The sequence below is a fragment of the Drosophila guanche genome, unplaced genomic scaffold (assembly GCF_900245975.1).
Source record: "Drosophila guanche unplaced genomic scaffold, DGUA_6, whole genome shotgun sequence".
Lineage (NCBI taxonomy): Eukaryota > Metazoa > Arthropoda > Insecta > Diptera > Drosophilidae > Drosophila > Drosophila guanche.
Window position 1 is genome coordinate 292,455 of NW_022995753.1, and position 27,811 is coordinate 320,265.

Genomic DNA, 27,811 nt, shown 5'->3' on the forward strand with positions numbered 1-27,811 from the left:
GGTGGAGCAGCTGCAATTCATTTAACCGAATCTGGTGGTAAAAATTGCATAATTGCATCATTATGCCCTATCCCGAGCCCCTGGCCCACTACCATTCGCAAATTCGTAATTGAGTTATTAAGCGCAAAAGTTGAAGACACCCGAAAACGGGAGCTTCCGCTGTGGGCTGTAGGCGGTGGCGGTGGCGGTGGCGGGTTGCATCCACTATTTGAGATGAGTGGCACCCGCTGACAGGCTAAGTACGAGACGCCATCATCCCCAGCCCCCCTGCCATACCCTGCAGCATATCTAACGTCTATTAGATAATTAAGCCACTTTGTGGCAGGTTTGACAGGCCTGACTTTGGACGTGTCATCAGGCTCCGTCTCAGCATCGGCATCGGCATCGACATCGGCATCAGCCTCAGCATCAGCGAAATTCCCCTCGGTCTTGGCCAAGAGTCTCGATTCGAATCGAGTCGAAGTCTCAGCTCGTATCTGGAGGTCTCGTCCTCTGACAGTTAAAGTTCAATTAAATTTTGTGAAATTTTCCCATTTTCTGACATTGAAATATTGAAAATTATGTCAATTGGGATTCGGTTTGCGCATTGGGATAGGGATTGTGTCGCCTCTTTATCTGACAGAATGCAGAATGCAATTCAAACTTTTTTGGTGCGCCCCGAAAAAGTTTTTCCTTATGATGGCCCATTGCGGGTGCAGGATGGTGGGCAGCCGGAGAACAGTTTTCCTTTAGATGGCAGGCAGGGACAAAAGGATAGTGGATGGCTTACATACAGTAGACAGGCAATAGATGCCCTTTAATAAAGGAGAAACAAATATGACTCTGCGGATGGCCAAAGACACTTGGTGTCCGCCTAGGAGAGAGTCAGCTGTTCGTTTACAGAATGTCTAAAATTACCAACACGCACAGCGGACACCAGAGGATGATCAAAGCATAAAGCGACTGTAGACTGCGGATCACAAAAATGTTAGCGAGCAGTCGGGATTACTGTAGATCTGTGGATAACGCTGCTTAACGGACGCCACTGTCCGGCAAACGGACAGATGATGATGATGATGATTAGATGCTTGCCAACAGCAAGCAAGCCCCATCAGTGGCAGTGACAGCGACAGCAACAGCAACAGCAACAGCAGAAACAACAACAGCGAAGGAGGCGCCCAACCGCGTGGATGCCACCTCGCCTCGCCCCCGCAGCAGCTCCCTGCCCATCCACAACCGCCGCTGCCACAAGAGCCAGGCCGCCAAATGCCACCACAGCTTGTAGCAATTGTCGTACCATTTGTCAGACGGACGAGTCGACACTCCTCCCTCGTCACACAGGGCGCATGTGCCACAATTGCTGGCCACACAACTCCCCACTGCTGGCGCCCACAAGCGATGCGATCCACCACGTGGCCAGAGTGTGGAACCCAGGCGGCACATGGTGGACGCCGTTCGTTTCGAAAATCCACTTCGACAATTGGCAACGAGCATTCGCCATGGCAGCACTCGGCTGCAGAGCTCGGCCTGCGCGTCGGCCCCAATATCCAACGGCTGGCGGCGACGGCCGGCGCTCGTCGCGGCTCGTCTGCGCTCGGTTCGCTGTGACTCGTCTGCGATGAGCCACGAGCCGGCGCTCGTCTGCGTTTCGTGCGGAGGCTGTGGCCCCATGTTGGAGCCGCCGCTTTCAGTTGATCAACAGCGTCACTGTCGGCTGGTTGGACGCGGTAGTCGAAACTCGAGCACGAACCGAACCCATCTGCCGCTATCGCTGCCACTGCCAGCGCTGCCCATTGCATTACAGTTAGCAGTTGCACGTCGCACTGTCCACTGCTGCTAATAAATATTTTAAATTAAAACATTAAATTAACTTCAATTAAATCAAATAAAAATAAGGACTACCCCGGGAAGCCACTTTCGTGTGTGATTTACATTTTTTTGCATTTTTTTTGTACGGATGTACAAGCTGTGAAGTGAATCAAAGATAACGCGTGCCGATCGCAAATGTCGGAGAGGAATTTTTGAATAAACCCAAATGCGAATCATATCGAAACTGTATCCTCGCGGACCCCTCGATCGCAATGGGAAAATGCTGATCCTGCTGCTGCTCATCGTAACGCTGACGGAAGGTAAAAGATCAAGGAAGCCCCACCCCAGTGCAGGGAAAGTGCAGAGTAGAATTTATATGGCAACAATCGGGGAATATGTGCATTAAAAATGAATATGTTCAGAACTGTTTTGGACTTTATAAAATAAATACTTGAGAAAACCCTCCAAAATGGACAAGTACAAAGTTGGTTGTTGACTATATTTAAGGTTTTAGTTCCTTTTCACATTCCAAAACTGCAAACTTGCTACCCAGAAGCGGAACCATGGGAATTGATAATTAACAATTTAGGACAACTAATGCATTTCTGTGATTTGATTTGATTTGATTTTGATTTATCTTCAAATGGAAACTTTTTTGTTTCCCTAAAAAGAAACCTGAATGTACTTTTTTTCAATATCAGAAATGAGCATCTCTCAAAGCACATCCTTTGATAAAACATGATATGACATGGACTATATGAGAATTCATTATCCAAAGTACCTTCAAAATTCTAGTTACACTTTTGTGCGACAGTTTGTTTGTCTTAATTGGAGAATCAAAAAATGTATTTTTATGTCAGCTCGTTATATGTTGACCACGTGGAGACACGAAAAAAACGAAGTTAAAAGGTCTAATCAGTTTTAATCAAAGAAATTAAAAACAGAAAACAAAATGACAAAATTCCATAGCATACTTATTAGCGTTTGGCTGTTTCGCAAAAGCCACTGCTAAATCTAGCGTAAATTCTCTCCAGCATAACGAAGTAACTCTAGTTTTGCACTAGAACAAGGGGATTTTGCATGTATGATTAATATAATATAACAAAGAGACTTTTCTCTCTTCTTAAATGCTAATGAGAGTGGCTCAAAACAATAATTTAATTGGGAACATAAGTAAAACGAGATTTTTCTATGATCTTTTTCAAGATAATAGAGTTTCTGAAGAAAGTTCTGGAAACTGCACAAATTGTAATTTTTAAATATTCAGCTTGTGAGAAACTTTATCGAAAACTTGTATCTATAAGCTTATGGATCGAAGCGGGATAGGACTAGCAGACTTTTCATAGATTGAAAAAACGTTTTGTGCATGCATTTGACACGATCTTGGAAAGATCTCTTCTCCTTGGCAGACTGCCCCAGATCGTAAACAGTGTTGTGCAGTGTTGGCTTGAGAGACAGCCGGACATGGCAGAATGTCAAGCTGTAATCAGTGTTGTGCAGTGCCCGACAGACAGACAGACAGGCGGACATACAGGCGGACAGACAATCGCTAGGGACGCTATAATATGCAGGCAATTGAACGTAAACCGACTTGATAATTGTTTCGACGTAAAGTGAGTTTATTAAACCCTTAGGTTGGACAGCAGGCAGTGTGGAGTTCGTGGCATTCGGGGGTAGTGGAGAGGAGTGCGATTAATAACGGCATCTGATGTCCCGTTGGCTGTGGGAGACTGCTTAATGCACTGTCATGGCTACAAGTCCGGCCATTGTCCGGCTGCATTGTTGCCATTGCCAATTGCCATTTGGCATTAAAACGTATAAATAACAAACAAACAAATAAATAAATAAAATACATACGCCACACGCACACACATATGTGTGTTTGTGCAAAAACAAGCAAAGCAAAAGACAACAGCCAATATCGAGAGCACTGAACACTGAGCACTGCACAGAGAAGAGGGAACACTGCACATTGAATGGCAATTTAATTGACTCTCCGCCTCTCCCGCCCGTGCTCATTGACTCCATCAGCCACTCCGCTGGCACTCACGCACTCACGCACTCACTTACTCATTCGCCAGAGCGGATTCCAGCGATACCGCGGCTTCATTGTTGCTATAAAATCTGTTCGGCTTATGCCTCATAGCCCCAGGCAGGGACAGTCCGTGTCAAAGGTATTAACTTCAATTTTGGGCTAGCGACAAAGAGTAGCAAATCATTTTATACTTCCAGATGAATGGACTAATTTGGACAAGCATTTAGGGAAAGCTTCCAAATAAGTACAAATCTGAATTAAATGGAATCAAAAGCGATGCAAACTTGTGTTGAAAACCCCAGAATAAGAGGAAACTTTTGGGAGAAGTATTTATTAAATTTCATTTCATTTGGGATCGAGAAAATCTCTCTTCATCTATACAGCCTTTGGCTCCAGTATTTAGAAGCCATCAAGCGGTTGCAGCACTCCTTCAATCAATACACCTTCCTCATTAAATATAAATGAATCTTAAACTAGCGCCGAGCTTCGAGCTTAAATCTGACAAAAAATCATCTGCTTATAGTTTCGGAACGCACTGTGCTGCTCACTCATCCGTACGCACATATATCTCTTCTCATTTTAATTGCGTAAAAATTATGTTTTCACCTGCCGCTGCCCGCTCTCCGCTCTCCGCTCTCCGCTCCACACTTCTATCCCGTGCCCAACCGCAGCACCGCCTGACCGACCACCTGCCTGGGCCATTGTCTGCCTGTTGTCCTGGCTCCGGGCTGCTGGTTTCTGCTGACTGGTTACGCTGGCGCTCTTGGCTCCTGTCTGATGTCTGATAATTATAAAAAATGAAGTGCCAAATTGTTCACGTCGGCGCGACAATCGCAAAATACTTTCCTTCCTGGCATTAAATATTTACATAAAGGGAATTGTCATTGCCCATTGCATTGTTTTGTTTTGTTTTATATGCCAACAACAAAATAAATAGTGCTCCCATTGTGCCATGGCAATTTTCGGTTACCGATTGTTTGCCAATGTATCATTCATATTCGTGTGGTTTAGCTGTTTAATATAGGCTGGGGCAAATGAAAATTGAGAGAGAAGAGGGCTCAGCACTGTAGGCAGCAGAGGGTTACAGGAGTAATTATAGAAAATTGTAATATTTGTACAAAAAAAAAAACATGTCAGGTGACATATCTTTCGATTAATAAAACGTTCCCGATCACCCTTCGTTGTCTCCATTTTATCTAAGATTCTATACAAATGTTATAATATGGCTATATAATAAATAAATATTTCTACACGATTTAGCACCTGCCAAGCACCAATCTCAATGAACTAGGAAATTAAGGAGCCATTTAAAGGGATGGCCACTTGTCATTTTGTACTTCTTACATTAAAACGAATACGAGTACGAGTAGGAATTATTCGTAAAGCTTCAAGCAAGGCAAAAACTATTCCCATAAAGCCGATAATTATGCATGAACGTGCGGGAGGGAGCGGAACCTGACCCACGCCTCGCTGTGGTGTCCAGTCCGGGGCATTCCAGCGCATAAATATTAAATGCATGCAGATGTACATATTTAAAGCACTTAAATCACGGCAAACAATAATTCCCCAGCGATAATAATAATAATAATAATAGTGAAGGGGCAGTGCCAGTGGCGAGGGGGCGGATGCAATGGTGGATCCCGATGTAATGGTAGATGATAATGATAAACATAAAAGTGAAAATAATTTTCAATTACAGCAACATTAATAACCGATAATAATCCTAAACAAATATAAGCGAACCCAGTCACGACTGCACACTTCAGTGTTTGCCCGCCTGCCATGTGTGTGCCAGTGTGTGCATATCAATGATATGCAAATTAATTGCCGAGCATTTGGCAAAATGCAAGCGCGAAAGGGGGGGGACATGCCATGCCAGCAAGCCGCTTTGACTCCACGCCGCTGTGCTGCCAGTGAGTGTGTAAGCTAAACCGCAATATGGCTTGCATAACACAGCGCGATAGAGAGAGAGAGAGAGAGGGCTGGGGCGGGGGAGATTTGCTTTGCTACTTTTAATGGCTATTTGGCTGCTGTTGCTACAAAAGCTACAATTTTGAAGATAAAAGAAAACCAAAACGCCATTCCGTAGGGAATGACCATATCTATCAGATCAACAAATTGAAAATTTGACAAAACACCGCTAAGGTGCAGATGTAGTACTGAGTGCCGGGTATAAGAGTTGTGACGCGTAAGGAGCGTCTCACACGTCCCTTCTCGCTTTATTGTATTTACTTTGTATTTTGTTGTTGGGCCTGCTGCGGTTTGTTTAGATAGGGAGAGAGAGAGAGAGAGAGAGAGAGAGTACTTTAAAAACCCAAAATGTAGAATGGAAAAGCTGACGATGGAGCAGGCGCTGGAGTGCATAGAGGGCTAGAGATATTTGGCGATCTCCAACGATCTTCAGGAAAGGATTTTAATATTTAAAATACTTTTCTCACCATTTCCCTATTCAAATGTTCACTAGCTCCAACAAAACTTCATGCGAAATATTCCCATTAGTTGATTTTACCACTTAGGAATTCAAATAAATAAATCCGAGTCGGCGGTATGCCGCCGAAATACGCGACTTTAGCTTACTGACTTGCTGATTTTTGATTCTCTTTTATTTTTCGTCTCTTTTGTAATCTCCTTTTTTTGATTGCACCTCTTTTTTGTATATATCCTTTTTGTGTGGCATATATTTGTTGCATTTTTTTACTTCGTTGGCGGCGGTTCTTCAGCTTTTAGTGGACGTGGTCAACGCCGGCAGCAGCCGCAGACGGAGTTAGTCGTGGGTCCTGACCCCAAGCAACTTTAACTATCATCCTTCCACCGTTCTGGTGCTGGGATGCCGCTGCTCCTGGGTTTCCCCAAAAAGTTTCTTCGCCAAAAAATGCGCGTACTTTGTAATTAATTAAATGTGACGCCGAACGGATGAAATTCGAATGGGTTGAAGCAAAGACTGAGACCCAATTAAAGGGCTTAAGGTGCGAAGAGAGTGGAAAATAAGTAAGCCAAATCCGATGAGATAAATGCACATGGCCTGTGGGTTAATAGGTTCTGGCGGAGGGTGCAAGATACATTAATAAATTGAGAGAATAAAGAGAAGTGGGTGGCAGCTGCATGCAGAGTTTTCTCTGTTCATAAGTTCAGCCAACAAGTCTCTAACTCACAGGAAAGCGAAAGGCAAAACAATTTGCAAACTGGCTAGGCTGCAACAATTATTTGATAATAATTAAATGGAAACTTGCATTAACTTTGGAAAACTGAGGAGGAGCACTTGTGCCAAGTGAAAATCTTAAGCTGTGCTTGTTGAATAAGTGGCCTCTTGCCATGATATTCTTTACCATAAATGCGATTTCCTGATTATTTCAACGATATCAGACTGCGAGCTTGAATCACAATTTCGTTGCTTAAATATTTTCTCTGAAATTGTTTAACCTTAAGAAGCTTATGCACGCACCAAAGCATTAAACAATGGAAAGGGAAACAACAATTAACCATCAAGTATCGAAGTCTTAGATATTTTCCACTACAATTTACATTTTGTGCAGTGAAGCTTTCTGTTTGGACAAGCAGCGCATTAAAGTGTCCTTTAGTTGTTGAATCGAGTTTAAATGAAACTTCAAATGCATACCTGGTGCATTTCTTTTGTATTGTTGTCCATCAATTTGGAGTTAAAAATTAAATAAATACAGACACGGGAGGACATTTCTGTAGACTGCTGATGGGTTGCTCCTCATACTTTACGACTTGTGGCCTTTGATGGCTACAAAATAGTTCGATGCAATGGCACAGGTCCAATAGGTCTGGGTGGTGCATAATTTAATTATCTCTTCGAAGCATTCCATCGATTCCCAACAGGAAGAAGGATTCTCTTCGATTGAAGCCTACTCCACCTGACCGCTACAAATATTGATCAGCCTTAAACCCTTCCAAAACATGGAAACTTTGGCAATTAAGCACTTCCCGAGGGGGGCACAGGCTACCCTTTTCAGAATCAGAGAAACAAAAGTGTGAAACAAAAATCAAGACACAATTAATTGCGCGACATTTGTTAAGAGCAAACACACACACACACACACAACAAAAGAAAGGGGGAGAAAGTTGAAGAATTTTAAATTGAAAATACTTTTTTTTTGTTTTTTTTTTTTGTTTTTTGTGAGTCTGCTCTGCTGGTCAGTGGGGGGTGTGGGCGGTTGGCTGGGGTATTGTAAATTCAATTGGCAGTAGTTCAACGGCTGTAGACGACGATTTGTAAAAATGCTAATTTCAATGCCAGACCCAGCAAAAACAAAAGTCCAACAGCCATTTGCAGGCATCGTCTGTGGCACACCCCAAAGCTCCACGCTGCCACTTTCTCACCCATCTCAAGTCATTTATTTGCTTTACCAAAAAAAAAAAAAAAATAAGAACGAGAAGCTAACTTTAAGTCGGGGGAAGGCAAGAAAGAGTCTTGGAAGACCTTTGGTTTGGGAGCTTTGGTTTCATTCTCAGTGTCAGTTTCAGTTTCAGTTTCAGTTTTGTGTTATTTAAGTTTTTGTGTCTTGTGTTGTCTTTGGGCCTTGTCATCTGTCCTCTCGATGTGCCTCTCGATATTTGCCATTATCACCTATCATTGGGCGCTTTGGCAGTGGATTTGTGTGGCTGTCCATGTGTGAGGCCATAAAAAACGGCAAAGGCAAAGGTACCGCCAGTGTCTTATGGGCCATGTGCCGTGTCCCATGTCCTGTGCGCCATTCCCATGCAGATTCGCATCTTAGTGTCGTGTGTGTGTGTGTGTGTTGGACACCTTGGGCTGCCCGTATATATTCCGGTTGGCTCTGCTTATGGCCACCCAATCAAGCTCCCACCACACCACGCTGCACACCCACTAATACATTCGTATGCTTAACTTTTGCCAATGTCCTTAGCCATAAATTTGCTTTGGTAAATCCTCATTGTCGTTGTGTGATTTAAACTTTTTCCCGAAAGAGGGTGTGGGGGCCACAGAGAGAGAGAGAGTCGCCTCGGGATACGAGCCAAAATTGACAAGACTCTCAGAATGTGTGTGTGTGTGTGTGTAACGGTAACTGTGTGCAAAAGAAACGAAAATTGAAATGAAGCTGAGGACACGGAAAGAGACGAAGCAGTGGAAGATGAGGCCAAAGCAGTACCAAAAGCAGTGGGAGAAGGTTGAGTAAGAAGCAGCAGAAGCGGAAATTTATGATATGGGATAGCGGTACGCGGGGGAGAGAGGGAACGGGAACGGGAACGGGTGCGGGTGCGGGACTGGTACCAATGTGGATTGGAGCGGACCCAAGTCGGGGGGTTAATTGACTTTGGCTTAGCCCCAAAATGCCTGCCGAAGAAGAACCAGAGCATGGCACAGCAGAGTTGGGCAGGCCGGGCAGAACGGGATGAAGCAGGACAGAACAGGACACAGGACACAGGACACAGGACAGAGGGCCAGAGTTCACAAACAAGCACTAAGCGGGGAGAGAGAGGTCTTCTGGCCAGTAGACAACTTCATTGGGATTGGCACAATGCTGGAAAACATCTTTGGCATGCAGTTTCAACAGATTGACAAACAAGCCGCAGTCAGCCAAGCAGCAACTACATTTGCACCCCACACCCTCACACCCACATCTCTCACCCAACCTTTACCCAAGGCACATTGCAGCTTGGCCACTTGTCGTACCAAAACACTTTGGTCTCTCTCTCTCTCTCTCTCTCTCGCTCTCTGTGTGTCTTGCTGCCCTCAAATGTACAATCTGCTTGAACTTTGCACTGCTGTTGTTGTAGATTTGAAATCTGTACAACTGCTTGCTCTAGGTCCTCTGCCTGCACTGCTTGCACTTCTTCTAACCGTACAATCCAAACCACAGCGGCTGCTGTTGTGCAGTACACTGATTCCGCTGCTCAGCGATCTACCCCCACTGCTTGACTTTACTTTTGTTCTTCTCTTCTCTCTTCTGCTGAATCTATTCCTTCTCTTTCTTCTGCTCAATCTTCACCTTCTTTCGCTTTCGCTGTACATATCGCTGCTTTACCCTCTTGCTGCTGCTCTCCTCTGCTTTGGCTTCCCCTTTTCCCCCTCTCCCACTGCAGCATGTTAATGAAAAACTTCTCCTGGCAGCTACACATTAATCTGCATATGTAAACCCACACGTGTCTGTCCGTTTTGTGTTGCACAATGCCACACACGAGTGGCACTTCCTTCCACTTCAACCGCAAATAAATTTGCCTAAATATATACTTTTTTTGTGTCCTTAGCTTTTGGGATTTGGTGGACTGGTGTGCCAAGTGGATAATCCAGATTATCAAATGTAATTTTGAGTGCGATTCCAACTGGTTTCATTTACGATTCCCACTGCTCCACCACGCTGCTCTCCTCCCCAAGCCAACCACTCTGCACTCTCCACTCTCCACTCTGCACTCTCCATTTGAAAGTGCGATAAATCATGCCCTTGGCCAATTGAGTCAATTCAGCATTCTTCATTCTTCCACATATTTTCCCCAAACATATTTCTACACACAATACACTTCACCTTCCCCTTTCGCACCCCTCCCGCACCGCCGCCAAGCCGTTGCCATCTCGCTCGCTCGCACTCCTGTCTGTCCGCCGCATCAGTGAAGCAACGGTACTGTCTATAAATATTTAAATTTCAAGTTTGCCAAAAGTTTTTTGCATGCATTACGATGATGTAGACGACGCAGGCAACCCGGCAGCGTGGTCGGCGGCGGAGAGAGGGGGGGAGTTGTAGCGCAGTGGAGAGTCTGCGGCCAGGACAGCAGTCGTGCGTGGCTGCTGCTGTCTGGCCTGCCGCTCTCCGCTTAGCCCTGCTTCTGTGCCATTATTTTTTCCATACCCTTGAATGGGGTAGCATTATTTTCGATCAGATAAAGGCAATGTTAGGGAGAACCCCACGGAATGCATATTCTTTTACAGCATTAACCACTATATGGCCACTGCTTATAGAAATAAAAAAAAAAACAATAAAAAATACATAAAAAACTAGAATTTCATTTAATTCTACCAAGTAGCTCAAACAGAATCAATTCATACATATCTGCTAGGGTATTGCCATATTCGGTTTTAATTTAGTATTTTTATTTTAATTTTTTTCCCGTTGGTGCGTTTTTGTTGTCGTTGTTGTTGTGTTTTTTGTGTTACGGCCTGGGAAACTTTTTTGCAGCACTTGCAAGTGAAATGTTTGATTTTCAATGATTCAATAAATTATTTATATTTGCGTATGCCGAGGACCCAGGACTCAGCACCCTAGCCAGCATCGAGCCCAGCCCAGACTTGGGTGCTGTGTTGGGTTGCCTGTGCCCTGCTCTGCTCTGGTATGCGGTGTGGACTCGCGCCAGGGTGCCGGATGTCGATCTTCAATTAGCCGCCGCAGCTCTTTAAACTGTCTGCTGTCGGCGCTGGCTGCAACGTGAACTGCGACGCTGGCTGTTGTCTGGCACAGTTAAGTTGTTGGCAATAGCATGAGAGACAGCGAAGGCGTGGGCTAGGGCGAAAGGGCAGGCGAAAGAGTGAGCGAGCGAGCGAGCGAGCGAGCCAGCGAGCTTTTGGGCACATTTAAAAGCGATAAATCACGGTCTTTTTGGCAGGCGCAACAAGGGGGGAGAAATGCCCATGCACTAGTGGCGGGCGTGCATTGCCAGCGCGATATCATTAACTGCTACAAACACACATAGACACAGACACCGAGCACATAAATGCACTCTAATCTCACTCTCACTCTCTCTCTCTCTCTTTCTCTGTCTATGTCTATGTCTCTTTATTTCTATCCGTGTTTTTGCACCCACTCTTTCAGCAATTGGTGCCTTTGGTCCAGAGTTTGTGGAGAGCATTTCCAATGTGTCCGTCGCCGTGGGCCGCGATGCCACCTTCACGTGTCACGTTCGCCACCTGGGCGGCTATCGGGTAAGTCAACAGTCCTTGCACTTGAAAAAAACGTAGCAAAACTTGAACCCTTCCACAGGTGGGCTGGCTGAAAGCCGACACCAAGGCCATCCAGGCCATACACGAGAATGTCATCACGCACAATCCCCGTGTGACGGTCAGCCATTTGGATCAAAACACCTGGAACCTGCACATCAAGGCGGTGGCGGAGGAGGATCGCGGCGGCTACATGTGTCAACTGAACACGGATCCCATGAAGAGTCAGGTGGGGGTTGTTTTGCTTGCAAAACAGAAATAATGTTGTTAGTTTTTTCTACTTATTATTCAATATGTTGTGGCAGCGCGCCTCAAATGTTTCCAGCAAACTACATACGCGTATTTGTTTGTATTTGTGTGCTATTTTTATGACCATTGCTGTGTGTGTGGATGTCCCCCTGCTTGTGTCAGGGAAATCTTTTGTTTTTGTAGCCTTTCTCTTGTTTGGTTTTGTTTCGCAATTCCTGTCATGCGGCATTAAACGGTATAGTAAAATGCGAATGCATTCAACTGTTGTCTCTCTCCTTCTTCTTTTCCTTCTCCTTCTCCTTCTCCTTGCCCCTTTTCCATTCTCTTTTGGTGGAGCAAGACAGGCGCAAGAAGGAAGCAAAGAAAGCGCAGCAAATCGAAAGCGAAAACTATGCGAATGGCCCCCCCACCCCCACCCCACATACGAGCAGATGGCAAAGCTTCGTCTACTGTTTGCTGTGTACGCTATAACGGTATTCACCCCCTCCACATTGCTCTCTCTCTCTCTCTCGCTCTGTGTGTGTGTCCGCCGCTCACACGTACACTCATGTGTCCAGCCAAGTGAAGTTTATGGTGCCAATAAAATGTATTTCATGCTTCCTTAATTTTTATTTGCACTTTTACGCTTTTCATAAGAAACAACAACAAACAACACAGCGCAAGTACAGTGGCAACACGACAGAGATTCGACGGGTCAAAGTGCACGTGTGTACACAGTACATGTGCATGTGTGTGTTCCACTAGCCTTGAAGCATAAACTGTGCTCCTGTCTTAAACTATTTAACGCCATTCCATTCGCTTTACCTTTGCCTTTTGCCATCGTCTTTACTTTACTTTATTTGGCTCGCTTTCCGCTTATGCAGTCTCGGGAGCCATTGCCCAGTCGCCATATAAAACACTTTACCATTACTTCTGCTTTATGGCCAACTTGCATAATCAGCAAATTTTCGCCGCCTCTCCGCCTCTCTCTTAGTCTCAGTGTGTGTGTGTGTATATTTTTGTGTGTTGTCCCCTAGCAATTTGTGATAATTTAAGTAAGAGAAATAAAGTATTCCAGCCCATGCCCCTGCCCATTCCACGTGCGGATTGTGTTAATGTTTGTGTGTTTCTGTTTCTGTTTCTATTTCTATTTCTATTTCATTTGGCATTGCAGATAGGCTTCCTCGATGTGGTCATACCGCCGGACTTTATCAGCGAGGACACTTCATCGGATGTGATTGTGCCGGAGGGCAGTTCGGTGCGCCTGACATGTCGGTGAGTAGTATGTACCGTATGGTTTTAGCCCAGCCATCACGCCCAGTGCCTTCCCCTCCACATCAAGACGATGCCATGCTGAGGTTTTTAGCGTTCACTTTTCATCCAGCTGAAAGTCTGCAGTTCCATCTGCACCACCAATTCCAAATCCAGTTCCCTCGTCTCAATCATCGCCGTGTAATAATGTCAGCAAATTAAGTGACACTTCATTTCTCTTGATTCCGCACTAATACACTCCCTGGCCATCTACCCTAGCAACCCTACCAACACAATGCCAACGGGTATATTAGCTGCTTCAGAGAGCAGCAAAAAGATAAGAGATAGCATTATCCCTCTGGGTGGGTCAGGCTCAACCACTTTCCGAGGGTATTGGCTAACAGTCTCTAATTTGTGTTGGTTATTTTCTAACTGCCATGTAAGGGGCACGCGGCGGAGTGCGGCTGCTGCTTGGTGTGGAGTCAAAGCCAAGGCTTGGCTGTCTGCTGATTTATGAACTTGACCGCAACCACGGACTGTTGCTGGCTTCTTTTTTTGTTTTTAACGATTTAACCGCAAAATGATGAAACGATGGCGATAAGCGCGTTCCGAGTGTGCCATTCTCTCTCTCTCTCTCTCTCTCTCTCTCTCTGTGTGAGAGTGTGGAAAGCTATTAGAGAGCTTGTCTGCAGACAGTTTTCTTGTTTTTTATGTTTGGTTTCGTTTTCTGTTTTGTTTCCCGTTCATTTTTAATACCACTTAGTGCAAATCCCTTGAAATGAATTCAACTTCAGCTTTACGCACATTAAAAGCATGCCGTAAACTTGGCCAGACAATCAGAGCAAGGGGTTAAGGTGATAGAGTAACGGTCACCGCGCGGAGAGCCGCGCCAGAAGTAGATCAATTCCAAGCAGTGCATTGAAGGTCAGGCGAGTGAGCTGTGCATATTCATGTCATACTTTTCGCACTGCTTTGAATAGCTGTAAATTAAGCTGAAACTCCGTTGAGAACAGAACCCACAGCAAAGTTCAAGCTGACTCTCTTGCCCAAGTCCTGTCTTTCGACTATGCAAATTGCACTTAGTTTTTACTCGGAGATTTCAAGCAAAGCTGTTGTCTCCCTCCACATCCCATGCACACAAGGGTCCTGTCCCGGCATGACTAAACATGGCTAAGCAACTGCTAGTGACTGCTAACTGGTAGCCAGCCAGCCAGCCAGTCGCCATTGTGTTGGCCATGTGGTAGGTGCTCCCCCCACTCTGTGGCTGTGTGTGTGTGTTCATGTTGGTTGATTTTCTTTTTAGCTGTTTTGCATCTGTTTGCGGCATCATAAAAATTTACCACACCCGTGTCTGGTTCGCTGTTGAACAACTGCTGTCTTAACACGCATTTCTCTGCCCGCAAAAACTCAACAAAACCACTCGCACTTCTCCCACTACCACTCTCTCTCTCTCTCTCTGTCTCTCTCTCTCTCTTTCTAACCATTGCACCACATACTTGAGCAGTCGTCAGCGTAGTCGGCGCCTGCTGGCTTCAAGCGGTCGCTGCTCTGCTTTCCCTGCTGCACTGCTTGCTTTTCTCTGTCTTTGGTCTTTCAGCGAGAGAGAGAGAGAGCGAGAGTGAGAGAGGCGTGTGGCGGACAGAGTTTTCATAAAAGTTCTGATACCCTTTTGCAGCGAGCTATAATGGTTTTTGAGCGGGTTTATCGAGGCAGGAAGATTTTGGAAGAATTTTTATTGAATTATTCTTGATCCAAGCAGACTTTGTTGCTGCTTTGGCTGTGGCAGGACAAGCAGTAGCCAAATGAAAACTAAAGAGTAAAGGAAAAACTAAAGCAGAGTATTCAAAGTATCGATTCTGGCTTCGAGCTTTTTACTTTCTTGTTTGCCAACACAATGGACCTGGCTCTGGCCCTGTCTCTGGACTGACTGTTGCCTCCACGTACCATCTATGCCGTGGCTTCCTCATATTAAATGTAATAAGCCACTGAACTTGAATATTTTCCATTTAACATTTAGCATTTCCATTTACCATTTACCATTTACCATTTACCATTTCCCATTTGACGCCATTACCATTGGGTGGTCGTGTGCGTGGCCGCTGAGGTTTATGCGCCTCGAGAAGACAATTGCCTCTTCTATTTTTTGTTGGTAATTTGTGCTGTTCATTTTGTTGGATGTTTGCAGTGCCCGCGGCTATCCGGAACCGATTGTCACCTGGCGGCGTGAGGACGGCAACGAGATTGTCCTCAAGGACAATGTGGGCACAAAGACATTGGGTAAGTGTGAGGCTTCGCATTCCCTTTTCGTGCGACTTTCTATTCAAATACCCCTTTTCCTTCGTTCCTTGCAGCACCCTCGTTCCGCGGCGAAGTGCTGAAGCTGTCAAAGATCTCACGGAACGAGATGGGCTCCTATCTGTGCATCGCCTCCAACGGGGTGCCCCCATCGGTTTCAAAGCGCATCTCGCTTAGCATACACTGTAAGTACACACAATGTACCCCCCTTCCTCTCTCTCCCACACACACACACACACACACACACACTCTGTGTGCTGATGCCCCACCATCACTTGTCCACTCGTGTCCAGCTCGATGCAGTGCGCCATTAATTAGAGAAGCTTGCGGTTGGTCAACTCTTTTCAGCTGCTCGCAGCACCCTGAGGTTGCATCATCAGTCAGTTCAGTTGGGAGGCGCTTTGCCCTCCACTGCACTGCTTCGGGAGCTGTGGCGTTTATCTTGCGTTTATCCCATACACTGGCAATAACTTGTGGGAACTGCTTGGACCAAGTCAATTGAGCATTGTCGGGGGCCTTATCATCCGGGAAGCCATCAAATAATTACCTGAATTTCGCATCTCTGAAAGATTCTTCATCATCCAAGGACTTGGCACAGAAACACCTTGAATGCCATTTGATCAACTTCTGATTTCTGTCTGTGCACACTGAGTCCATATATTTCCACTGCGAAGATGCCCCGCAGCGAAAAGGAGGAAGACCAGAGGAAGAAGGACCAAGGAGAGGCCAAAGGCAAAAAGAAGGCAAGAAGGCGGAAGGCGGAAGGCAAAACCCGGGGCTGCTCTCTGGCTGCTCTCTGGCTGCTGTGTCTCTATGCTCTATGTGCCGTGCTAACTCGATTGTCCTTGTTGTAATCCGTTTAAATCCTGTCACTGATACCGGGCATTACCTGCTGCGACCCGAACTCCCTCCTCCCCAGCAATTTTCTCTATTTTTCTTGTGTGTGTGTGTGTGTGTGTGTGTGTTTGGGGCAGGTGCTTTTTGGTGGGCCACAGCTTTTTTGTCAAACTGTCTGCAGCACGTGCTGCTGGCTGTCCTGACTCCCTCTGCCATGTGGCAGTTCACTCAATCACCGAGGCAGCTGCAGACGGGCGGGCAGGGGGGCTCGTGGCAGCCACTGCGTTTGTTTGCTCTACTCCCAGCTCCTGTACCTCTGTAGCTGCTGCCTTGTTTATTTTTCCTGCTCTTTTTTTTTTTTGTTTAGCTCGTTTAACACTGCAGCAAAAGCCTCTGTCCCCTGCCCACACACACTCCTGCCACATGCCACATGCCACATGCCACACACATATCTGGCACTGCCACGGGCACTGGGTAGGTGGCAAAATCACGCCTTTTAACATTTTGACATTGTGTTAATGTGGTCTTTAAGTGGCACTTGCTGCAGAGCGAGGACGGGGACACCTAATTGATTTGAAGGCTCCACGTTTGTGGATTTTAAACTATGAAATTAGCTTTGGGTTTTGCCTGTAAAATGTCCAATGCCAATTATGGAAAGTAATTTCCCAACAATAAAGGAGGAATAGCAGCTTGCCTTTTGGCTTGGCAGGAGCACCCTTTCCCTCTTCCTCTCCATCTCCCTCTCCCTCTCCCATTTTGTCGACAGTCAACAGCCACTGCTTGGTTAACAGTTATCTGCGAGGAGCAGCTACATACCCCCCCCCCCCCCACATCTCCCCCGCACCTAGTGAAACTTTTTGATCAACTCGAGCTGCGCCTCGCCTCGCTTCGCTTCCTTCACGTTCGCTTCTGTCCATTCCATTGGGAGTTGTTCGTCCTGCGTGTTTCGTGCTGCGTGTTTACTTTTCCTGTTGCCATTTTGCAACAGCTTCCTTTGCAATTTGTTTGCGAAAGAGTTGTGCCACCACAGGCCAACCCCTTGTTGCTTCTTGGCTCCTCGCAAACTTTTGGCCGAGTCAGTTGCAAGTGCAGATTGGCACAGCTTCGGAGGGAAGGGGTCGCTCGGCTGCTGCAGTGTCGCTGGCTGATAAAGCAAGCAGCTTGCCACGCGCCACATGCCGTATGCCACATTTGCACCGCTTCCGCCCACTTCCGCTGCAAAATTCGCTTTCCGCCGCCGCCTTATTAGGCGCTTCCCCTTCCTTTAGCTGTTGCCAACTCAAACTCCGCTGAGCTGCTTAATTAGTTGCACCTACGGCCGGGAGGAAGTGCAAGTGCAGCAGGAAGAGACAGCAAGAATCTTAACCAGGCCGGAAATGCAGGTCTCCCCCCTGCGCGGGAGCCAGCGGGAGCTGTCTCTGGCCTTCAGCCTCTCGTGGGATTGGTCACGAGGCACGTACACCCACAACCCACCTCAGCCCATCGAACACACAGAATAAATGCTGCAAAATGAGAAAAAATCACGTACGTGTGGATGCCACAAAATAGCGACAAATAAAATAAAAATAGCCACAGACCAAAGCAGGCGACGAAGCAGCCATGCAAAGCGTTTTGAAGTTGAAAGAACTTCCACAGAGCCAAAATAATATTAATAAAGCAGCGCCAAAGGGTTCCCCAGATCAGCTTCAGGGCGCTCCAGTTCTGCAGGTACTTTCAGGATTCATTTGTAACCGCTGGGAGCCGAAACCTCTTGGAACCCTTTTCTGGAGTCCCTTCTGCATTATTCCCTCTCTCTCTCTTGCTCGGTAATTTCTTTGCTCTCAGGTCAGACGCAAGAAAACCCACCCAGAAATAGCTGCGGACATAAACCATTTAGGTACAGTGCGTTTCATTCAAATAGAGACACAGCAGAACGTGGTAGAAATCCGAGATGGATGTGGTGGGTGTGCCTACCATGAGGTTCGAATTTTTGTCACCTTCAAGTCAAGCCCCGTCAGCCCCTACTGCGGCAGCTGCAACAATTGCCCAAAATGTGCGTCTCCTTCAGGCTACAGGGCTGTGGGGGCAGACTGCTGCTGCATTGTAGAGAGACAGCAGGCAGCTGACGATGTCATTAGTGCATATTTGTGGCTTTGTTTGCCACAAAACTCTGAGCGGACACTGAAGCCCCAGCCAGCATCGATAGAGCCAGAGTCAGAGACAAAGCCAGTGCCAGCGCCAGCGCCAGAGCCAGGACTGAGGGCAGTCCAATGCAAAAGGCAGGTAGGGACATGCTCAGAATAATCATTGCGAAAATTTCAAATCGCCAAGCGAAAGTGGCGAGGGAAACTCAGGACTGGGAGTTGCACAAAATTCACTGAGGATAGACCCCGAACCAGACCCCGAACCAGAATGTGGCAGCAGCAGCTAGACACCACGCCACATGTGTGTGTGTGTGTGTGTGTGTGTGGATTAAAGTAGAGGCATTCAACCAGCACGTATGCCTGGTCAAGCTGCCAAAGCTGCCAAAGCTGCATTCACATCCGCATACCCATGCCGGCAGAAAAGACTGCCCATGGGGCCCTCGGGCTGTGTGTCAGTTTCTGGGTGCACGTTGCCCCATGTGGCAGCCAGGCAGGCAGGCAGGCGCTATTATTGAAGTGTGATCGGATCGGAGAGGTTGCCAAAAACGGAGTTGCGGGCACAGCTGCATGGATCCTTGGATCTTCTGGTTGCGCAATTTCCTCCGCAAAATGTAAGTTATTAAATCCAAAGAGCCAGAGAGCCAGAGAGCGAGAGCCGCCTAACCACCAGAAGCGATAGATGGTTGATGGATAAGACAGAACGCACTCGGCCATGGAAATCAATTAAAATCGTTCCAACTTGCAAAACTCTCCGCACACATGGATATATGGCTATAGGCTGCCTGCCGCACGGACATGGGAGTAGACTTTGTCCTGTGTGGATGTTTCATTGTTGGAGCTGCAATCAACTATCAATGCACATGGCCACAAATGTCTCAACATGGTTGGAGCAGGAGCAGGGAGCAGGGAGCAGCTCTCGATAGGCAGGAGGGGACTGAGAGGTAAACTCCCAGATAGACGGAGACAATATGCAATCTGTGAGCTGCCCAGCATGTGGAGTGGCGGGGAGGTTCTGGGCAAGCTTTTGGCAGGTTTTACAAAACCACCAATTTTGGTCATAGCCAGTCCTGAATGCCACACTCCCCTCTGCCTCTCTGTGTCTCTGTCTCTTACACCTGCTAAGTGACAATAAATACGAAAGTTGGCCCATTGGCAAAAGAGTTGTCAATTCACTGTCTGACGCTGCCTGAACTGCATTCTGATGAGCCACCACCCCAGCAGGAGTGCCAGGATGCTACACTCAATTGGCCCTCAAGTTCGCTGGCTCCCGACTGGCACGCAAATTGAACTTTAAGATGTGCAGAAGATTTGTTCCAAATTCAGATGCAAATGATCCAAGAACCCACGAGGGGGATATACCTATATATGTTTGTATTTTTGTCTGCATCTATTTTAATGGTGGCCAATGCGTGACTTGTGTCGTTGCAGTTCATCCAGTCATCCAAGTACCAAATCAATTAGTCGGCGCACCACTTGGCACTGATGTCCAAATCGAGTGTCACGTTGAGGCCTCGCCCAAATCAATTAACTACTGGATTAAGGACACGGGTAAGTCTGTCTATGTGTCTGCCTCTCTGTCTGCTCTGTCTGCTCTGTCGCATGTGCATGTCCATGGATACGTACACATACTCGTGCATCTATGCAGATGTTGGGCCCAGGACGAACGCATCATTACTTCAACATCGAATCGAATCGAATCGAATCGAATCGTTTGGCATTGTCATTAGTCAGTTGTCAGATTGTGGCACGTTCGTCCGTTCAGGTTCCAGGTGGCGGTTGCTCGTTCGGTTTGATGCCTGCCACTGGCCATGGCCCCTGTCATGGCCTCTCTCGCTCTCTCTCCCCCTCTTGGGTTTATTTTTTTGTATTTTCTGGCAGGGCTTAGAGTCCAGTCATTAGGCGTCAAAAATATTATAGGACACAGCAATGAAACGGGTACTCTGGCCAGGCAGCGCACCCAATTCAAGCTTCAATTGAAGATCCAAGTTAGATCCAAGCTTTTGGTTCTTTGGAGTAGCTGCGATAAGCAGATGCGATGGAACAACTGACATTCGCTCAGTCAGTGATGAGTGAAAAATGCTGTTTCAGTGTTCAATTTGTAGTAGTAGTAGTAGAGCTTCATTTAGAATTCACTTAACACGAATTTACATTCGGATTGTTTGTTAATTGTTTGCTTATTGATTCGCAGGTGAAATGATTGTCAGCTCGGGCAAGTATCATGTGCAGGAGACATCCCAGTCCATGTACGAGACGAAGATGTCGATGATTGTGCGTAAGTTTCAGAAGGATGATGTCGGCTCGTATCGCTGCATAGCCAAGAACTCCCTCGGTGAGGTGGACAGCAGCATACGCCTGTATGGTAGGTGGTTTCTCCTCCTTATTTCCACTTGCAGTCTCTCCCTCTCGTGTGTTTTTGTGCCATAAAACCCATAGACATATTAACACTCGTGCACATATGTCTGTGGATGTATTCGCACCTCTGTTTCAATTACATTTTCTGCTTTGTTTTCTTCACTTCACTTCACTTCCCTTCTCTTTTTTATTCGCTCTTTCTCTCCCTCAGAAATCCCCGGTCCGAATCGTAATAAAAATCCCTTGAACGGAAAGGGCAACGTCGGCGGCGGCGGCGGCGGCGGCGGAGTCGGCTTGGATGCGGATGCCAATGACATTTTAAAGCAGAAACAACAAGTCAAAGTCACATACCAGCCGGACGACGAGGAGCTGCAGTACGGCTCCGCCGAGGATTTCGATGGCGATGGCGAGGGTGGCGGCCTGACGCCGTTATCGCCTCACGTTTACTACACCAGCGGCAATAAACCGCCCACACATAAGCCTGGCAGCCCTGGCGGCAGCGGTGGTAATCAGCATCAACATCAGCAGCACCACCATCACCATCACCACCAGCAGCAGCATCAGAATGGCGGCGGCGTAGGTGCAGCTGGGGGTGGTGTCGGTGGTGCAGCAGGTGGAGGCGGGGAGCTGGGCATCACACGTAAGCCGCCACCCTACTACGGCGTCGGCGGCAACAACGAGGTGCGCGGCCCCATCGACAACAACAACAACAACAACAACAACAACGAAATGAGCTCCGGCGGTGCGGGAATTCGCGGCTTCAGCTTCAGCTTCAGTTTCCACATGTGCCCCCTACCGAGCGTCAGTTCCATCAGCTGGCAGGGGGCATGGCATCCGCATTGGTGGCACTGTCGACAGCCGCTCTTAATGGGTTTGTCGGCCGTGTCCGGTTTACTTCTCACGCTCCGCCATTGCCTCTTATAATACCCAGTCTAACGGGATTGAACACACACACCCCCGCACACCCCGCACACACACACACACACCTAGTACGTTGTAGTAGCAAATGTTAAAATTGTTTATAACAAAAGACAAGCCACAACCACACTCCAAGCAGGCGGAAACTGGACAGCGGCAGAGGGAAATATTTATATAACATTTGGAGAATTGAATGCTGATGATTATTAATATTAACAGGCGCGGGTTTTGGCTTCAAGGTGTGGTACTCTTTTCCCTTTGCACTTACCCTTTTCTCATTAAATCCTCGTCTCGCCCCGCTTGAAATTTCCTAATCCCATTTTTGGCACATCCCAAAAAGGGACACTCGAAAAAGTCAATTAATGTCACAAAAAATACGAAAAACAAACTCTTTTTGCTTTTTATTTTCTTGATTTATTTTCGGTTTCTTTGGCGGTTTCTTTTGGTTCATTTGTTGAGTTTTGATTGGCATTCCAACAAATGCAGAAGATTTGAGGGCTTCAAATGGAATGAGATGCTGGAGTAGGGCAAAGTTGAGTAGATGGAGAGGGGTGACTCATAGAAAGTTGCATTGGAAAGGGTTTTCAGGAGGGTTCATTGAAGGGCGATAACTCTCCAATCGAATCAAAGCCCTTTAATCCTTTTAATCCCACCCCAAAGATAAACCTTTAAACCTGTCCCCCATAAATATTCCATGTTCTCGTTGATTTAATCCACTTTTAGAGGACTGGTCTCTACTTCATTTGTGTCTCCCTGCTGCTTGCAACTTGCTGTGAAATAATTAAATTTCGCATGTTTATGCAAATTATTTTGCACACACTGTTTAACCCCTTAAGCCGCTTAAGCCCCTGAGGCCAGTGCCTGGCACACCATGCCACAGCCTAACCTCTACCCTGCCGCAGTCTTCCATTGGAGCAACCATATCTTGGTGTTCGTCAAACTTCTTCTTATTTTTCTTTGTTTTTTTTTGTTTCTTTGGACTGTTGGTCTGCCGCTTGCTCTGGCAACATCTTTAGCCAGAGTGTGTCTTGCAGCTGTGCAGAGCCAAGGGCATAGGGGGCGAGGCAGAGCACAAGTTGTGGACACAGATACACTCGCATCTGCTGTCAGTTTTGTTGGTTGCATTTTGCTTTTGATGAATTACTTGCATGTCAGTTAACCACACACATGCACACATGTCTGTTTGTATGCTTGGGCCACTTTTTAATGAAATGAAAACTTTTTGGCAAAGTGAATTTCATTGTAAGCAGCAGCAGCAGCAGCAGCATCCCCATCCTTGTTGGCTTCACCCTCCACTCTCACTCCGTCTCCAAAGAAGTTGCAGCCAAAGAAAAAAGCACTGCTCCATGCACACCCTCTTCTCCTGCCCCAGCAAATATACAAAACCGCCAAAAGCTGCCACTGATGATGATAATAAGACGCTGACAACCGCAGCAGCAGCAGCAGCAGCAGCAGCAGCAACCCAAGGAAACATGTCAGTGGCAAGCAGTGGCAGGGAGTTGGGGCACGTTGACACAAGTGTTTCAAATTACACAGACGCCGAAGAAAGCCAACAACAACATCGGGGACATCGAGGAACTAGTGAAGCGCCAGCAACATTTTTGATTGTTGTCATCGTTGGTGTACTCCCCCCATCTTGTTGTGTGTAGCTTATGGTTTATGTGGGTGTAGTTGTACTCATTGTTGCTGCTGCTGCTGCTGCTCCTCCAATTGCTGTTAGTAGCTGTCATCGATGATGGTAAAATTGCTGCTGCTGCTGTTGTTGTTGTTGATATTGTGGCTGCTCCTTAAAGCTGCTCTAAGATGCAGGATCAATGATGATCCGACAGCAAAAGGCATTCTCTGGACCACTCACTAAGTTTACTCTCTGCCAATGGATGCTCTTCCTCAGGGCACTCTGGTTGCTGCTGCAACTCTTCTGTTGCTGCCAGTTGGCTGGCTGTTAGCTCGCGGCTCTTTTGTACACTTGCCACATCCTACATACATGTACCACACCAGCCCATGGCATATGTTTGCCCCATAAAGGGGCAGTTACAAATGTGTGTGTGTGTGTGTGTGTTGTTAGTACTTATCGTTGGTTATGGAGCCGCTTTCGAGTTGTTTTTTGGGGCTTTCCGCGACACTTGTAATCAAGTTTCGAGAGCAGCATGCCATTCAGTGCGTGTTGCCTACTTTTGTGGGCCACAGGCCCAGTGCCATGTTGCGGGTAAGCGAGTGGCAAAAAGGAGTGGCAAGTGTGTGTGTGTGTGGGTTGCAGACAACCGCTTAATTGCTCCATTTGATGCTTTCAAATTGTATTTTAATTTCGCATTCTCCCCCACTTTTATTATCATTCGCGTTGTGTGTTTTGTTGTGCTGTGTGCCTTCTGTGTTTAAGTTGCTTTTGTTTGAGCAATCCAGATGCAGATGCAGATGGAGATGGAGATGGGGGCCAAAAAGGTTCTTAATGGAGATCCCCTGCTTTCAATACTCTTTCCACAAAAACATCATTTAGCGGGTACATTAGGACGAATGACTTCCATTTAATGTATTCCGCTTACACCTAATATTAGTGTCCGCCTAAAACTGTTCTCTCTTGTGCAAATATTAGCTCACATTTTTGTGTCTTTTACTTGACTCTCAGTCCAGGCCTTTCCTCTTACTGCATTCTTGCACTGCTTGGCTTTAACTGCATTCTTGCACTGCTTCGTGCCCTGCTTTAGGCACATTTTTTAAAAGTGCTTTTGCATCTTTCACTTCCCTCGCTTGATGGGCAAACTTATTTGATGCCCCAAATATTTCTTGTGTATCAATTCACATTCACTTTTCTTCGCTCAATCTTATCCTGGAAAGATCTCCTGACCGAGCTGAGCTGAGTTCGTGCTGCTCCTCCCACACAATATTCGCCCACTGGCCCACATCATATTTTGAGCTCTTCCTTTTGCTTTTGCTTATTTTTTCTTTCTTTTTTTTTGCAGTGTGGCAAACTTGTATCTATTTAAATTTTGTGTGTGGCAACATGTTTATTTTATAACCTCAAGGCAGCCCTGGAACGGTGGGTTGGGGCCGTGTCGGTGTGTCGCTGGCTGCTGCGTGGCAGAGGCTGCTTCATGTTTGACGGAAGTTTAATTGAATACACCGCTTACTGCTGTCGAGTGGGAGAGGGAGATGCTGATGTGTGTGTGTGTGTGTGTGTGTTGGCCGCAAAACATTTTCCGCATGTAGTGCTGTTCGTGGGTGTGCGGGCGGGGGGTGCGTTGGGCAGCAGCTCGCTAAAAACAAATGGCAATCAAGTTGAATTGTTACAAACACACACAGAGAAAAAGACAGGCAGGGAGTACAGCCGCTGGCAGAAATTTACTCAACTTTTTTGATTTAATAATGAAATGAGTGTGGGGTGTGTCTGCGTATGTGTGTATGTATGTGCGCTTGTGTGTGTGTGTATGTGTGTGCAGCCATGTAAATGGCTTCGCTTTGTAATGTCTCAATGGCTGACAAGCAACAGCTGCTCCAAGCTGCTGCTGGCAGCAGCCTGCCTTGGCTTGCAGCAGTAATCTTTCCATCAGTGGCTGACTGCCAGCAAAATATAAAAATAAACAAATACAAGATAACACGCAACTGCAGCCATGCAGCAGCAGAGCAGCAGCAGCAGCAGCAGCAGCAGAACTCTGAGCAGAATTCGAATCAGCAAAACCCGAAATTCAATTAGAGATGCTTCAGGTTGTTGCCTGTGTGTGTGTGTGTGTCCACTGTGTTTCAGACACTTGAGAATGCAGTCCAGCCCAGTGTCCGGAAGGACACTTGACACTGCACCGAGTCTCTCGACTCCACGACCCCTGGGGGGGTGGGGGTTACTGGGGGATGGATACATGCCTTGCCACATGCTTGAATTGATTTAATTGAAATTTTATTTGAATTTATCTCGAGCTTGAGCCGGAGCCGGAGCTGAAGCTTCTAGCTTGGGTGCAACAGTTGTCTCGGACTGGGGTATGCTGGGGCAGCCTTTGACACTGTTTCATTGTTCATTTGTTGCAATTTTAATTAAGAGCAGCCATCGCTCTCCTGTCCTCTCCTGTGCGAGTGTGTGTGTGTGTGTGTGTGTGTAGCAATTATATAATAACAATGAAATCAAATCTAGCCACAAACAAGGAACCAAAAGCAAACCAAACATCTAAGAAACTATCAGCAAACATACTAGCAATGACCCCCCAATATACATACATACCCGTACATATATACACAGATAAATACATAAATACATAATACAAAGTGTTTGTTTCTGTTCCTGTATAAAGCATAATAATCGTCTAAAAGTCGCAACTGCTGCCAAAAGAACATTTGTATAAAAAAACTGATGAGAAAATACACATATATTATATATGGTAATTGGATCCATTGAAGGTTGTTCATATGCTAGGCGATGGCTTGTTAGTTGTGTGTATAATGAATAGTCCCAACCCGCAGCCCGCAGCCCAAAATAAATCTCTATTCAATCTCAGTGTCTCCATATAAATGGTACTGGAAATTATATCAAACAAAAATCAACAATAATATTGTGTGCCATTATTAGCAGAACAGAAATTACGAAAGAAAACAAAACACAAATAAAGTTATACAAAATTCGTATAGAGAAAAATGAAAATAGCATTTAAGCATTACCCAGACAGCTGTGTGACATTCTGTATATATAGTTTTTGTTGAAGTTAGGAATACCCTCAATACACACGTACATATATCTACGAAGAAACCCTTCGCCTTGCCTGTTTTGTCTCTAGTGTAAGAATTGTATATAAGAAAAAAGTTCATTGCAATAACTCAAAATTGTACATAGGCCAACGAAGCGAAGTCATTTATGGTTGAATCATTTGATTATCGATACAATATATCGATGCATTTATCGATCAAAGTAAAGACAAACCATAACTACGATATGTGGCTCCCCCTTAAACGAAAACTGAAGTTGAATCAAAGTTCTCGATAATACCCAAAGCCCCCAATCCATATGCATTTGCGCGTATATCTAGCAGCATAAATCGTATAAAGTATAACTTATATATAATATATAATGACATGTAATAACGAGACACGAATATATATATATATATATATGTACAACCCACGAAAAGGAAATTATATATATGGTAAACGAAACAAATTCTACAAATAAAGGACAAAAATATATTTATTAAAATTAATCAGAAAGTTTAAATTGCGTGGTGGGGCAGCGGGGCACTCTGCACAAGTCAAAGTTTGGATCTAGAGTTGTAAAAGCAAAATCTGCATATGGCAAAGGAGTGGGAGTGCAGCTGGAACTACTGCTGGTCCCTGTTTTTGGGGCAGGCATACAACAGACAAGACAACAAGTCCAAGCTGCAGCTGCACCAGCAACAACAACTTTCCCGTAACTCTTGCTCTGTGCAGCCCTCAACCTTCCTCCATCTGCTGCGTCTACTTTTGCATCTCTCACTCAGAGGCCGGATATCCGTTTCTGCGCCAAGGCGGAAGTTGTTGTGAAAATAACACAGCAAATAACTTTTGCCACCGCAATGAGCACTGAGCCCCGCTCCCTGCCGAAACCATTCCGAAACTACTGCAAGAGAGACTCTCGCATGTACGTGAATGGAAGGATAATGCTGCATGACATTTATAGCAAATTACGTAATAATACTCGGGGAAAAAACGTCACTGGAAGCCCCCCTCTCCGCTGGCCTGTCAACCCTTCCCTATTTAACTCCGAGCAGAGGAGAAGGCACACAAATATTTCCCACAAGTGATGAGAATTTCCTCTTTAAAGCAGCCACAGCAGGACGACACACCTCGACAACGTCGCGATAAGTAAATTTTCTAATCATGTTTTAAATACTTTCAGTTTCAATCAGTGTGGCGGTTGCTCCGCTCCGCTCCCGCGACCCTTGACAGCCGTTACGCAGCTCAATGGGGCATGACCGTCCGCAGCCGTTGGCCAGAATCAAAATGAAACAGAAATTATGCAAGGGCGGCCCAACAAAGGGAAAACACAGACAGGGAAGACGTACAAAAAGGACACGGACACACAGGAAAGGGTTGAAGTTAGACAGCCGCTGAAGCGTCTTC

General features: G+C 46.2%; 1 protein-coding gene across 1 annotated transcript; it reads left to right on the top strand.

Annotated features, from left to right (window-relative positions):
- Positions 1 to 1,888: 1,888 nt before the first annotated feature.
- On the top strand, positions 1,889 to 22,065 carry LOC117588582 (protein amalgam). The gene is made up of 9 exons (XM_034279988.1): positions 1,889 to 2,108; positions 11,611 to 11,720; positions 11,779 to 11,964; positions 13,138 to 13,238; positions 15,400 to 15,491; positions 15,566 to 15,694; positions 19,898 to 20,017; positions 20,658 to 20,828; positions 21,033 to 22,065. The coding sequence occupies exons 1-9, from the start codon at positions 2,015 to 2,017 to the stop codon at positions 21,743 to 21,745; spliced, it is 1,716 nt and encodes a 571-aa protein (XP_034135879.1). The 5' UTR covers positions 1,889 to 2,014; the 3' UTR covers positions 21,746 to 22,065.
- The last annotated feature ends 5,746 nt before the right edge of the window (positions 22,066 to 27,811 follow it).

What these genes read in the sequence shown, in the direction of transcription:
- LOC117588582 (XM_034279988.1), top strand. Translation starts at nt 2,015, where the DNA reads ATGCGAATCATATCGAAACTGTATCCTCGCGGACCCCTCGATCGCAAT. An exon ending in TCGGTGCGCCTGACATGTCG is followed by an intron (nt 13,239 to 15,399) that starts GTGAGTAGTATG and finishes GGATGTTTGCAG; the next exon opens with TGCCCGCGGCTATCCGGAAC. An exon ending in CAGCAGCATACGCCTGTATG is followed by an intron (nt 20,829 to 21,032) that starts GTAGGTGGTTTC and finishes TCTCTCCCTCAG; the next exon opens with AAATCCCCGGTCCGAATCGT.